The 15,105-nt window shown below is 38.9% G+C and overlaps 1 protein-coding gene across 3 annotated transcripts in view; it reads left to right on the top strand.

Moving 5' to 3' along the window:
* The window catches only part of CUL3 (cullin 3), a 103,235-nt gene that overhangs the window by 43,245 nt on the left and 44,885 nt on the right, over window positions 1-15,105 (top strand). For 2 of the 3 annotated variants that reach the window (XM_073359926.1, XM_073359927.1), the window contains exons 4-5: window positions 11,336-11,496; window positions 12,836-12,950. In XM_073359926.1, coding sequence (XP_073216027.1) covers window positions 11,336-11,496; window positions 12,836-12,950 — 276 coding nt within the window. Of the gene's footprint in view, window positions 1-11,335; window positions 11,497-12,797; window positions 12,951-15,105 lie in introns of those variants that run through there. The other variant, XM_073359928.1, reaches the window with a different exon arrangement.

The raw sequence follows: 15,105 nt of genomic DNA on the forward strand, positions 1-15,105 counted from the left end.
GAAGTGGCCAAAAGGATTCTGTTTTGAGATAAACTCTGAGATAAATTCGGCAAGGCTAGTAACTAGACAGGAAAGCAAAAAGGATTAGTCTACATCTATTAAGTGTAACTCAAAATAAACAATAAGACCAATATCTTGAGAAAATATAGAGATGTATTGAGTTGTGTGCCATCTGTATATAAGAACCAGTTAATGCAGCTTTTGATATAAAGGAATGTAGAACTTAAATAAATCCTGTGAAACACTTAGTAGTAAGGCATAAGAAGTTGGATTAATACCCCAGTTTACCAAAAGTCAGGTGCTCAGAAAGGTGGTTAAGCAAGAAAGTGTTCTGCGCCTTGGTTACCAAATTTAGACTGAGATGATTGCTTGTGCTGCAGCATGTCAAGAGTGCCAGTGGATCCAATAAAATAAAGATGGAGGATCATAGTTTGTTGGAATTAGCTAGAACAAAGTCTTAATTGGTCAATACACTACTAAAAGGTAAACAACTTTGTGCTGTGGGACTCTGTTCGGAAGTGCTACACTCCACGAGTCTCCAAGTTATGGTGAGCTGAAATATTAAGACTGTATAGAAACCCTGCTCCCTTATTGGTTTTATATTATAAAATTTGAGTGAAATTTAGTGTTTGTAAAGGTGCAGTACTAACAGTCCTGGAGGCTGAAGTCCTTTACCTACAGAACTTGTGTAGTCCCAGGAAGATCCAGTTTCCTGATACAGACTTGTCAGTATACCTTAATTGCGGTGTGAAGGAACCACCAGGGAAAAATATAGTGGTTCAGTCTTCATGCAGAGTAAGTATTCCTCTGTGTGCGCCAATCAGGATACCAGTGAGTGCCATTTATGATTGAGTTTGAGTGTGCACTTATCCTCTAACCCAGTGGTTCTCCCAACTTTCAAATTGTATGATGTTTCTTAAAGTAGGGATTCCCTTGTAGGCTCTTTTTGTGGCAACTAGAGTATTTGGTTACGTGAAAAGCAATAGATAAGAGGCAAGATGAATGAGGCTGGTTTAATATGATGGATGTGGCTTTATTTCCTCCTAACACCTCATATGTATATATACTTCCCCCCCCCTCTTCCTAGTTGTAGTATTTTAAGTTTAATATGGACACTTTCTGGTTGAGCCCATTATGTCAAACCTTCAAGGTCACTTGTGTGTGTGTGCACGCCTCTTATTTTGGTGTTATCAACAGAGTGTGGTATTGGTTTAATTTGCATGTGACAGTCATGAATTACTCTGCAGTTACAAGTCCTAGCTATGCAGGGATCTCTGCCTTAAGATTGATGAATACACTATTGAAACTTTCCAGGTTGTTGGGAGGCAGTCTTTTGTTATCAATGTCACATGTTTTACTGTTGTGCTGGAAGCCATTGTGTGGATCATGTTGTATTAATCCATAATATTTGGTTGTAATCACTAACATAAATTTGGACATAATCACCTCCATTTAAAAATTGCTCCTATATGTTCCTACTCTCAGGATTAACACACCTCATGCATGAACTTGTAGTCTTCTCTAGTGTATGTCTACACAGCAGTCGGGAGGTACAATTACAACTTGTGCAGGCATACCCATGCTAGTTTTGATTTATGTATCTGGGGTCCCAGGCGGGATTGTATCTGGATGGCTAGCTGAGCCTGTGCTGCTGCAACTACAGTTATTTTTAGCAAGCTAGCTCAATCAAAGCTAGCGCAGGTATGCCCATACACGCTGTCTCAATAACAGTGTAGCTATATCCCAAGGGGAAAAAAAAGCATTGTCTGCTGGGGCCATTCACTCCTCTTCCTTCTCCCAGGGCTTGATGGATAAAAATGGTAGTGGGCCCACCAGCCTTTCAGTGTTTTGACTTTTGAAAGTACAGTGAAGGGAGAGGCTAGGGGTCAGCCAGGGTCTGCATAGGGGAGGCTCTCCAGCTCCCTAACTATTCTTCCCCCTGTCCTTCCAAAAACCCCAGTTCCATGCTGCTTCTGTCCACACCCAACAAACCTCCAGGTTCATTCCCAGGCTCCTTCCCTTTTCCTTAGCTCCTCCATTACCCCTGACTCCCCGAAGCCTTTGCACTGCTTCAAAGGGGTCATGAAATACATTTCTTTATTGTAGTTTAAATGAATTACTCAATGTTCTATATTAATATGCCTACTAAAGAAGCTGTCAACAACAAAAAAATTCTTGAATCTTTTGTTTTTTGTCTGGTTTTCTTACAGACACACTTGCTGACAAGTATTTTGAAATAAATCGCCAAAGTAATTCAAACTGGTGTGATTATACTGTGTTATTTTGACAAATAAAATATGCAGAATTTTGCAGAATTAAAAAATATTGTGAGCAGAATTTATTTTTTTATTATAATTTTTTTTGAGGGGAGTACAGAATTCCTCCAGGAATAAATACAAATGATAACTAGGTACATGTTCAGTCTTCTTTTTCTTCTCCATCTGAACTTGGTAGGGCTGCCTCAGATTCCTATATATGAGTGAGGCTGGGCTTGGGCTGGGCTATTTATTTAGTGTATATATATTATTATTACTGGGGGCATTCTGCACTAAAAAATGTGCGCCAAAAATTAAAAATTCTGTGCACAATATTTTTAAATTCTGCAAATTTTATTTGTCAATATAACACTGCATAATTATGCCAGTTTCAATTATTTTGGTCATTTATTTCAAAATACCTGCCTGTAACAGTTCAAACCTGCACAAAAATTCCCCCAGGAATAGAGAGTTAAAGAAACCCCTATGACAACACAGTTCCTGTTTCTCTGCCTCCTTTAGCCCTCCCTCCCCCAAGACCAGCCAGGGTGCCAGACACCTTAGCCCCTCCCCCCAGAGCCCAGCTGCAGGGCCCCCCTCAGCCAGTACACCCAAATCTCCCCCTGCCCCCCAGAGCCCAGCTGTGGGGCCCCCTAGCCCAGATACCTTCACCCCCAGAGCCCAGCCATGCCCCGCCCCCCAACCCAGACATCCATCTCCCTCCCCCTCCAGAGCCCAGGGATCCAGAGGGAGAAACAGTCTGATGCTCAGTCCCAGGTTTGCATGGATTTTCCTGTGTGCGGCTCTCTCCTTCCTTCAGGGCATTCTGGGAACTGAAGCTGCCAGGAACCCTTTTGCTGCTTCCTCCCCCCAGCAGTGTCTTCTGTGTGCGAACTGGGCTCTGCTGGTTTCAGTAGCCCCTAGTGGTGGCTAGCAGCACTGGAGCCCATTTCTGTCGGGGAAAGGAAATTCTGCCTGCACAACATTAAGTTCTGAAAAATTCTGCATTGCGCAGTGGTACAGAATTCCCCCAGAAGTAATATATGAGACATTGTGTAGTGCCAAAGAAGTAAAGTTGACCATCTGTGTTTAAATCCACTTACTAACCTTGGTTAGAAGTAACCAATACTAGGTTACTTTGTGGAAACCTTCAGTGCAGTATTTGGCAGCTCTTAATACTCCAGAATAGTCAACTGTTCTCTTGAGGCTTCCATTTGATTAATTAGCTGCCTCTTTCAGCAGGCTTTTTTTTCCCTTACACCAAAGTGAGAACCTAATAGAGAAAAATGAATTACATAAAAAGAAATGTTATCAGAAGAAAATAGCTTTGCCTACAGCAGCAGAAATACTGAAACTTGAACTACATATTTGTCATTTTATTTCACTGAATTATAAACTTTTACAATGATAGACTTTAAGAAACTATTGAACAAAAACAATACATGTTTCTTATCTATTAACATGTTGTGTAAAGAATTGGTCTAATAAAACTTTCAGAAGTCATAGAGCTTTATTTAAAGCCTGTTTCTAAGTAGACTTACCATTTCAGATAGTCTTCTGTTATTAAAAGGCCAGTCTATACCTTTCATTTTAAAATTTCATTTTACCTCCTCTATCATTTTTTTCCAGATAGCCCTATCTGATAGGAAACCAGCATGTTGGGCAGGGTGCTTTCTTTCCTATGGATTTGGAAGGCTTGCTATAGATGGAAGGGCTCTGCCATGGGAAATGAGTGTTATGATCCAACAGAAGGCTTAAGTGTTGGCTTAAAAATTTAGCACTCCCGTATCTTTGCAGTTTTACACTTCTTCTGTTTGTTTCATTTGAATGGACCCTTGATACAACGTATGCTATTGGTTTAAAATAGGACGGGGAGGAAGGTATGTCTGAGTTTTAATCACAGTTGTACGACTTGATCAAGTAACCAGTAGCATCTCCCAGTGATGTTGAGACTTAATTGCTTAGCTCTTTAAAGATACGTAAAGTACTGCGTAATGCTAGGTATTATTATTTGCTCTTATTTTATCCTCTAAAATGAGTCGGAACCAAAAGTAGTAAATATGACTGGCATCTATCATTACACTGTGGTGCTCATTATGTCGAAACTACTTATACACGTCCCCACATATAAGCACAGGTAAAGTCATAAACAATATCTAAATGTAGCCAAATTTTTGTACCTTGTTTATCTGCAGATACTGTCAGCAGCGATGCTTTTGTACATTCTAGAAAGAAAAGGAGAATGTTTTGTACATTCTAAATGAGGGACATCCCCTAGACCATGTCCTCAGGCTCAATCTACTTATTTACCCACTTGTTGGATAATTAGTAAACATTTCAAGATAGCCAAAGTACCCATTGTTGCATTCTTATTGCTGATGCTTCAGTGAATGCATTGCACTTATTAATATCCATTTTATGTGTGTTAGTTTTCATCCATCACACATGTATAGTTCACCAGTACCTAACAATGTGGGTCCCAAGTTCAGCTGCTTCCACTTGGCGTTTCTGATGTTTATGAACTCTTGGTTTTGAAGTGTAGGTTCATTATTTGCAGAATTCAGATTCCCATGGTTTATCAGCAGAAATGCGTTTGAACTGCTAGTGAATTAATATCAAGGCATAAACTTAACATATGATAAATTCCTTTGGTTTAAAATGTCCCTTTGAATGGTCAGATGGACAGGGCTACAAACTGAGAATCCTTACTATCTGAGAAAACCAGGTATGCACAATACCATGCCACCAGTCTGCTTTCAAGCCTTAGGTCTACCCACATTTTTCAAACCATATTAGCACCTTAAAAATATATATATATTTTTTTAAAAGTGCGTTTTTATTCGAGTGTGCGTTGGTGTGGATCCCATTGTAGGTGCTCTTGGGCTCCATGAGTGCAAGATCAGTGCCAGGTGTTTGCCCTGTGCCTCAAAGAGCATAACAGCTGTGATTCTCCCTCATTTTCCCACTTAGTGCCCACAGCAGTGAAATGGAACCTGGTAAGCGTCCAACTTGTTAATTAATAGCTATTAAAATTAATGGAGAGCTAAATCTCTGAAAACTCTTCAAAAATCTTCAAAACTCCTCTAATCTACAGATATGCACCTAATATACATGCAACCTGGCTGAACTGAATGCCAATAAACAGTCCTTCTTTTATAGCCTCCTCCCCAGTACAGGACTCCTCAGCATGGTGGATTTACCCACAAAGAACAGTTCATTCTTGCTTGGATGGTGCTAAAAACATTTGAAAACCATATGTACATAGCTTTGTTACAGAATGACTTACAAAAAGTCTACCTAGTTTACTGCACTGTTTAATTGTTTTGTAATGGGTTGAATCTATTAGAATCTTTCTACCAAGTAAGTTTAACACCTTCCTAGAGTTGTTTTAATGTGAGCTGAAAGCTAAATACATAGGGCCAAAAGTAGCTGGGTCCATCAGTCTCTTATATGTTAATCACCTAAATGAAGAAAATAAACAAGGATGCCAACTATATGGTGATGGTTTTTATCAAATGTACACAGTTCCACTAAAAACTGGAGCGAAGATACCAATTTATTTCATAAAAGCCATTAAAATAGCACTGGCTGTTGGTAATTGTTTTACTACAAATTTGTTTCTTAAATGTGCCTATGGAGATTATAGATCATTTATTATATTGTAGATATTATAGATCATATTATATTGTAACTACTTGAGCTGCCCTTGGAGGATGGCTTTATTTATAAATACTTGTACTTAACTGCATAGGTCACATCTTTCTGAAACACTGTATCCAAAGCAATGATGATCAGGAAAAGGTGGAATTAACTAATGTGCAGGTTTGTTTTTTGCAAACTGCAGAAATAATTTGTAATACAAAAACCTAAAATAAAATATGAAAGTTTCAAACTTACACACAAGTTGAAAAAAGGAAGTTATATGTGTGTAATGTTGATAAGCTAATATTGCACCTTTCTTTCCTCTTTTTTGTTTAATTTTACTTCTTTAATGTTAAAGTACCATTTTCAGTTAGGTTAATAATGTGTATATACATATAGTTTTATGCATTTTTATACTAATAATCATACCTGGGCCAAGATGTTTGTTGTAGTGAGTCACATTTATGGTTTCAGTTGCCTGATATTGTTGTTCTGATATTGAAAACCTTCTGTAAATTATAGGACTTTGCTAGTTTTGAGTTACAGCTTCTTTAAAGCAGAAGTGCATTATGTTGTTGTTTTTTCTTTAGTTCTGTCTTCCTTGAATGTTTCCTGGCATCAATCTGAGTTTCATGTAGGTCCATTACATAATAGTGCATGGTTCTGTGACCTGTAATTGTGTTTTAAAGGCAGTATTAGCTCACTTGACATATTTGAGTTTCATAATTGAATTTGAGTTGTTTAGCTATACCATATGTTGTTACATATGTAAACAAGCTCTACTTCTTTTGATTTACACATAGTCTACGACAGCCAGTGCCAAATTGCATATAACCAAAGATTCTCTGTAAACCTGAATGGACAGGCAGATTTAAGGATATTAAGGATAGCTTGTGACATGAAGCTACAACCGAGCCCTAGATTGGGTGGTGTGGAATGTACTGCCTTAGTGGAGCTCTAGCAAGTAGAGCATAATGCTATCCAGGACTTTCTAGGAATGCATATTCTGTGCTACCTTTAAAGCACGTTCTGTGTGTATTACTTCCATGCTGACTGGGGCACAGAACAAGAGCCCATGGCCCTCCACATTTCCTTGGCTTAGGTCCGCACTGATGGATAGGCCTGTGAGTTCTGCCCTCTGAATACAGGGGACTCCCATTGTGCATGGCTCATATGTGTGGGGGCAGGGAGAAGAGGCTCGTTTATTTTTTATCATGGTAGCACGGAGGAAGCTCGGTCCAGGATGGGTGTGTGCCTACACTGCATTTAAAAACCCCTTGGCAGCAAGTCTCAAGGGCTTGTCTTCACTACAGACTAAATCAGTGCTGCTGCGATCAATGCAGCAGGCATCGATTTTTAGTGGGTCCGTGGATGCGATAAGTTGATGGGAGAGTGTCTCCTGTCGACTGAGCGCAAAGTAGATGCCGCTGTATGTTACGTCCACTTAAATTAACTTAAATCGACTTGCATGGTTAGTATGGACACGGCCTCAGAGCCACGGTCTACAGACACAAGCTTGCATGGCTCATGCTACAGCACAAAAAAAGCTATGTAGATGTTCGGGCTCAGGCTGGAGCTTGGGACCTGAAACCTGGTGAGGGAGGTGGGTTTTAGAGCCCGTTTTGCAGCCCAACCCCAAACATTTTTACAACTGTTTCTAGTGTCATAGCAGAGTCAGAGTCTGTAGAGCCAGGCTCTGATACTGGCTGCCTTGGGTTTTAAAATGCAGTGTAGACGTGCTCATTGTGCTAGGCACTATACAAAAAAGGTGACTGAAGACAGTTCCTGCCCCAGAGAACTCATCTTTACTTTTTTCAGAGTAACAGCCGTGTTAGTCTGTATTCGCAAAAAGAAAAGGAGTACTTGTGGCACCTTAGAGACTAACCAATTTATTTGAGCATAAGCTTTCGTGAGCTACAGCTCACTTTATACCCATGGAGAGACTGGGAAAGTAGTTGATTTTAGAATAGGTAACTTGTTTTAGGTTGCGTCCATAATCACTTCAGCAACATTCTAGCTTGTGAATCATTGCCAACCCCTGGCTCCTGGGAGTTTCTGTTATCCTTTCAAGCACTTGCTGCTGCTGCTTTTCCTGGGATGTAAATGCTGCTCCCTGGTCTACAACTTTTGTGTACTAAACCTAGGCCACATGGGCTTTAGTCCCACAGTTGTTTCTAGTTTTTGAAAGCATCAAATAAAAAAAATAAAAGTAACTTGTCCCCAGTGGAAAGCATATCTGCAGCTTCAGGAGCAACAGTAGTGCTGTTCTAACTCTGTAGCATCACAGATTCACTGGAGTGTGAGGTGCTATTGTTGTAATAGCATCATTAATACTATTGGTATTAATACTGATACCATGGATACTATACAGATCAGTCACTTTCCTGGTTTTAATCTCGTCAATTGATACCATAGTATTTAAACTCTGTTCATAAATTTTCTTTGGAGCTAGTATGCCCTTTTTTTCCTCAAAGTTGCCTAGAATATTAAGTTATTTTTAATTGCCTCAACTTTGTTGATTTTTTTTTTTTTACAAAAGTACACTTTTTGTCTTGGTTTTATTCAAGAATCACAAGACAAGGACTATAATGTTCTTGCGTGCAAGCCTATAAACAAGGCAGTGAAATAAATAACAATGTCTCAAGGTATCAGGAAAGTCTGGTTAATGGTGATATCCTCTAGCGACCATCTTCATTATGTGACATGAGGAGGGTGAATTTGTTAGGCCAGTTAGTAACAGTCATTGCTTTGAGGCCAAATTGTTAAATGATTCATATAAGTGCCACAGAGTGTATGTTTCTCACCTGTTCACGTTTTACTGTTTCATTTCTCTTTGTATAGTATCTGTTGGAGCAGTGGTTCCCAAACTTGTTCCGCCGCTAGTGCAGGGAAGGCCCATGGCGGGCCATGCCGGTTTGTTTACCTGCCGCATCTGCAGGTTTGGCTGATCGGGGCTCCCAGGGGCTGCAGTTTGCTGCTCCAGGCCATTGGGAGCCGCTGGAAGTAGTGGCCAGTATGTCCCTTGGCCCGCGCTGCTTCCAGCAGCTCCCATTGGCCTGGAGCCGCGAACTGCGGCCACTGGGAGCCGCAATCAGCCGAACCTTCGGACACGGCAGGTAAACAAACCGGTGCGGCTTAACGGAATATCAATTAAGTGTTTATATCTCCAATTCAAATACTGACCTTTTTCCTACAGTGAATTTATATGCACTCTGACATGCATAGCTATAAAAATCTCCATAATTTTTTATATTGTACAAGCTGGTAGGAATGAACTAGCACATTTTGAAACTAATGTGTATTAAAATTAATGAATATCCTGAGACCTTAAAAATGTTGGTGTAGGAATGTTTTCAGTAAGTAGCAGATTTGCTATTTGGAGTTATGGAGCATGCTCTTAAAAATAAGGGCAAACATTTTATCATCTCACAACAGTACTAGTACAAACCACAAGAACTTCCTCCTCTTGATGGTGTCTTAGTAATGTCACATGCATGGTTTCATTCAGCACTATACTGTTAAATGCCAGATAACAATTGTAGCCCCTACCTGATTTATTCACCTCATCCTGTTTACTTTTGGAGAGAGGAATAGAGATAAGAGAGACATACAAATGAATGGGGAAGGAAAGTTTATCAGGCACTCTCTTATTTACCATTTCTCCTAATACAAATGTTAGAACACTCAACAAAAAGTGGGATCGCTGATTTTCTTTTGGTCTGTGTGTATGAGAGTAGGAGACACTATCCAGTAATGGGCAGGTGGGCTCTAGAGGAATGGTCTTTAGGCCATATGTAATAGGTGGATACTGTTTTATGAGGATTTGTGGCCCATATTTGAAATGTATATTAAATAGTGTTGGATATATGAGTTTCTTGGCCAATGCTTCAGGTTGAGGCTAAGCAGAGAGATGGAGGTGGAATAAGTTTGTTTGTGATGATCTTAAAGAAAAATGTCGGTCTTTTAACAATTGTGTGCAGTGTTGTTGTAGCCATGTTGGGCTCAGGATATGAGAGAAACAAGGTAGGGGATGTGATATCTTTTATTAGACCATCTTCTGTTGGTGGAAGGGACAAGCTTTTGAGCTTCCAGGGCTCTTTTGTAGGTCGCTCACTAGCAGCCCTTGTCCTCAAAGGAAATCTTCACAGCATCTTCAAAAGTTGATTTATTCGTGGGCATGCAACGGAGGACTTCTGAGAACTCAGCCAGAGTGAGAGGCAGCTCTAGCTGGTCCCGGTTGCCCACGCTGACCGTCAGGAGTCCATCCCAGAGCACTCTGCAAGCGTTGGGATCGGTCGGATCTGGGAAGAAAAGTCTCGTGTAGAAGGCCCTGGCCCTCCCACACATCTCCTCTGGATCTCTGAGGGAGGGTGCCGTCCTCTTCCAGAAGGCAGGTGATGTGCTTCTTAGCCCCCTTATTTTTCTCCAGGGCATAGAAGAAGTGGGAGCCACAGTCCATCTCCCGAAGGAAGTGGATGTGGAATCGAGCAAAGGCACTCCGGGCCCGATGGAAACTTAAATGCATAATTCTGTTGGGGCACTAAAAATTGTGGTCTCAACAGAGATGCTGGTTTTATGACTCATTACAGCAATTTGTAACTACCAACCTTCCGTTGTCCTCTGCCTGTAGAGGTGTTAATTGCCCACTTCATCTTACCTGGTTTGTTGCAACATGTGTTAAGTTAACTCCTCATGCTTAACAAACTGTCTGACCTTATATTTAGATGTGACGCTCTGGTTATGTTTTCCAGATCTGAAGATGAACTCTGTGAAGCTCCAAAGCTTGTCTCTTCCACCAGCAGCAGTTGGTCCAATAAAAGATATTACCTCACCCACCTTGTCTCTTCCTTAAAAAGCAATTTGAAAATTTCATTTCCAGCAGTGTCGTGAATCAATAGATATTTGTTATAGAATTAAAGTTTAAAATAAGGGTATTTTTGATTGGGAACTAAGGTTCAGATTTGGAATGTGCGAATTTTTGCAGTACTAAGCTTTTTTTTCACTTAGGGGAAACATAATTAAATTGGTTTGTTCCCTTTAAAAATAAAAAAGGTGGTGGGGGGAGCTACTTCAGATTATACAGGGGCATTTCCACATAGTATGGCGACTTTCTCCTATGAACAGCTGAACAGCATAAAGGATACAGATTTGTCTTTGACATGTTTTTCTTCATATAATGTCGCCACTAACAATGTCAGCATTGTGTTGATTAGTCTAGCCTTTTTTTAATCTGTGTAAATAAAGACTTGGAAAGCTAAATACTGAGTTTATAAAGGGTAGCAGTCTGGGTATGGGAGCGTGAGGGGGGGGAATGTAATTCAATTATTCCGCTGTTTCCCTGCAGTTTAAACCATGAACAATCTCTTGAACGCATTTTGAATTATACAGGTGTGTGGAATATAAACTTATATTTACATTTATGTATTTTTTCCTTATAGGACCGTGTATATGTACAACAAAATAATGTGGAGAATGTCTACAATTTGGGATTAATAATTTTTCGAGATCAAGTTGTACGTTATGGCTGTATAAGAGATCACCTACGACAGACTCTGTTGGATATGATCGCAAGAGAGCGGAAAGGAGAAGTTGTAGATAGGTATGATGGCTCTGACTGATTACTGTTCTATTTAATCTTTAATCATAGAGTGGTAAGTAGTATTTACAAGATAAAATATGTATAGCTTGCTTGCTCGCTTTGCAAACCACCAGTTAGTCTGTAATTCTGATCACAGGTATGTTGGAGAGTTGTTCTTTAAAAGACAAAAAAAAGATTTTTGAACACTTGTCTCCTGTAAATGTTGAATGCATATGTCTGGATAACTTAAAGTGTACTAAGAAAACTGTTAAATAAATATTTAGTTTATCTACAAAGGTTTCATATTTACTCCCTGCTTTTATTTTTTGTTTTTGTTTCAAGTCTTTCCCATTACTTTGCTTTCCAGGTTGCTCTAAAGTTTGCGGTTAAGGCAATTCCTTGTGCATTCCTTCTCCTTGTTTCCTCTTTTGCTTGGACACTCCTTGTTTAACCTTTTTGGGGTGGGGGAAGGTTTATTTTTTCTCTCCATTTTACTTTTCTAGAGTTTTAACGTGCCTTTCTCTGTTAATTTGTTCCTTTCTAAATACATTTCTTATTCTGTTTTACAATTTCATCAGATGCTGATTGCCATGCCTCATGCTACATCTGAAGTAACTTGCAATTTGCAAGTTTTTTGTGCCTCTCCAACTTCACAGCAGCTGTTGGGTGTGGAGGCATGTAAACTGCATGCTGCTTTAGTTGCAGTAGTGTCATTGGGATTGCCCAACAGGCATTTTATTAAGAGAATAATATTGTCTGTCAGCAGCTGTATATTGTCCCCTAGTGCCACACACTGGGATTTTTCCCAGCCTGACTAATCCTTTGCACTCTTACATTATCTTTATTGACATGTACTTAACCATGTTTCGACTTGCTGACTATCTTTTTTGTCAGTAATAAAAAATACTGTATACTTTCACTGGACTAGACCAGTGCTACAACTTTAATTGTGGGATTGTTCTGGGTGAAATAAATTGCTCAGTTCACTCCACGTTGGTAGTTTTCAACTTAGCTTCATTTAAAGCAAAAATCCTGTTGGTTGTCCATTGTACTGTGGAATTTACTGTCAATATAAACTGAAATGGATTTCAAAACTGTTTACTGCTCTTGTCAGACTAGTTCCTTTGAAAGATGTTTTTTTTATATAATTTAATTAAATAGAAAATGTAAGACCGTTATATTTTAAAATTGCTTATAGTGGATTTGATTCCCCCCCTCTCCCACCAAATTAGCGGTTTGGGACATTAATGAGAGAAACCATCTTAGCAGCGTTCTGTACCATTTTATTAACTTTTATTCTTCTTTTTGCTCTATCTTCAAAGCATGTCTGAATTTCTAAATTGTTAACATCTTTTGGCAGAGGCGCAATAAGAAATGCTTGCCAGATGTTAATGATTCTAGGTCTTGAAGGAAGATCAGTCTATGAAGAAGACTTTGAGGCTCCATTTTTGGAGATGTCTGCAGAATTCTTTCAGGTACGGCAATGTTGCCACTTAAATTTGTATTTTAATTATATATGGAATAGAGCTAGTACATTTATAATTATGGATATGATTTTATCATGGTAAAGTTAAACAAAATTCACGCAACAGTTATGGGGGAAAATGTATAAAAATCAAGATATGGTCACGGCGAGGCCGAAGCCAGAACCCCGCCGCCTGGGGCTGACAGCTGGAGCCCCACTGCCCGGTGCTGAAGCCGAAGAATTCACAGAGATCTGCTAAAGTTATGGCGTCCGTGACCAAATCATATCCTTATTTATAATTTCCTGAATAGTGTGACAATTGATAAGAATCAAAGCACAGCATTCGATAATTGTAACTTGATAAATAGGGAGGGTGTCTGTGTTTTTGTGTCTGACTATATAACAAAAATTTCCAGTTAACCTTAAATTAGGGTCCTTTATAATGTCAGTAGAAAAGGGAAATTATTTGGGAAACTGCCTTATGAGAGTGATTAAGCGTATTGCAGAATTTTTAATTTCACAGGCTCTAATTGCATAAAATAAAGGAAGAATAATGAAATCTTCGTAAATAGCCTTTTGAGGGTGGACCTGAATAATGGATTAAGAAAGTTTAACAAATTTCATAGCTAAAAATTGAGTTGGGGGAAAAATGCCACTTGTTAAAAATGGTTGTGATTCAGTCCTGCCCTCATTCATGGGGATGAGTTCCTGTATCCTGCAAAATTATTTGAAATCAGCAAGCATGTGCAGCATGATTTTAAAAAAATTACACATCAGTATGTACCTGTGTGTGATTAGTATTTAGGTGTCCAAAATAATCCAGAAAAATTCCCATACCTGAATTTCCCTAATCTGAGGGAACTAAAATGAGTTGCTAACAAATGTCAGAATCAAAAATGTTACTTCATTTGTGAACTGCAGCATGGTGTACATGTGCTGACTTTTTAAAAAGTCAGATTACCAAAAATAATTCTGGAAAGAAGACTGGAGAGCCTTAGTTCAATATTAGGTAATTTCTTAAAGAAAAATTATCAATGCAGGATTTATGATTTATCTATCTTAACTCTTTATTGAAAAAAAAAAAGAGAGAGGAGGGAAGAAAGTTAGAGATGGACAATTTTCAAAGGAGAGAAACTGTCCATCTCTAACTTGTAAGAATTATTTATTTGAAAGATTTGACAAACAATAGATTTAAAAAGTGAAGAATTTTCTTCCAAAAGGGTTTGGGTAAAATTTCTTACTCGAGGCTATTAAAGAAATTTCTCAAATGTGAAAGAGAAAGTTATGTCTTAATTTTAAAATCTTGTTGATACAGAAAGTGGGGGAGGAATAAATAGCTAATTCTCAGTGTGTCTGAGTTGAATAAGGCGTGCTTAAGTCAGTGGTTCTCAACCTATTTACTATTGTGATAAATATGCAGCTCTCTGTGTTATGTGGGCTGCATCCACATGAGATATATATATACTACCTATATGGCCCTGAGGATGTCGTCATGGGCCACAGCTGTGCGCTGATTGGGCCGTGGGTTAAGAACCAGTGGCTAGGGCTAGTGTTGTTCACTGTATTAACTATCTGGGAGTGAGAAAATCAGATAGCAAAATTTGCTGACAGCAATTTAGGTTAGTCAATTCCAAATAATTGAACTCCGAAAAAGACCTATATTAATAAAACTAAGCAATTTCAGCATCATAATGGCAGACAAAATTTACCATAGGTTCACATTGGAAGACTAAATTTGAAATAATCCAGTGGAACAATTTGATTTCAATTCTTGTTTTCCGTATGAGTTCTAAATACCTCAGAGTAACTGTGAACACTGATTGAAGATGTTTGTTTTATGTGCATTTGTGGTTATAGTGAATTAAAGATGTTGGGAGGTATAATAAGAGAAATAAAAGTATAATATTGACCAATAGGGATTCAAAACAATTTGATATGAAATTAGCTGGAATAATAAAGGCTGTGAATCCTCACATCTCAATTTATCACCAGCGGGCGTTAAAGAGAAATTTCTATCTTTCCTTTCTTTCCTCTTTTCCCCCATAGTATAGTACTATACAGCTCGGTACACTGTATTGGGGGTTTTATGCCTTTCTCTGGATCGTATGACCATGGCTACTATTGGAAATTTGGCATGGCAAATCCCGTGCCCAGAGAAACTGATG

This window comes from Lepidochelys kempii, chromosome 9 (genome assembly GCF_965140265.1).
Source record: "Lepidochelys kempii isolate rLepKem1 chromosome 9, rLepKem1.hap2, whole genome shotgun sequence".
Lineage (NCBI taxonomy): Eukaryota > Metazoa > Chordata > Testudines > Cheloniidae > Lepidochelys > Lepidochelys kempii.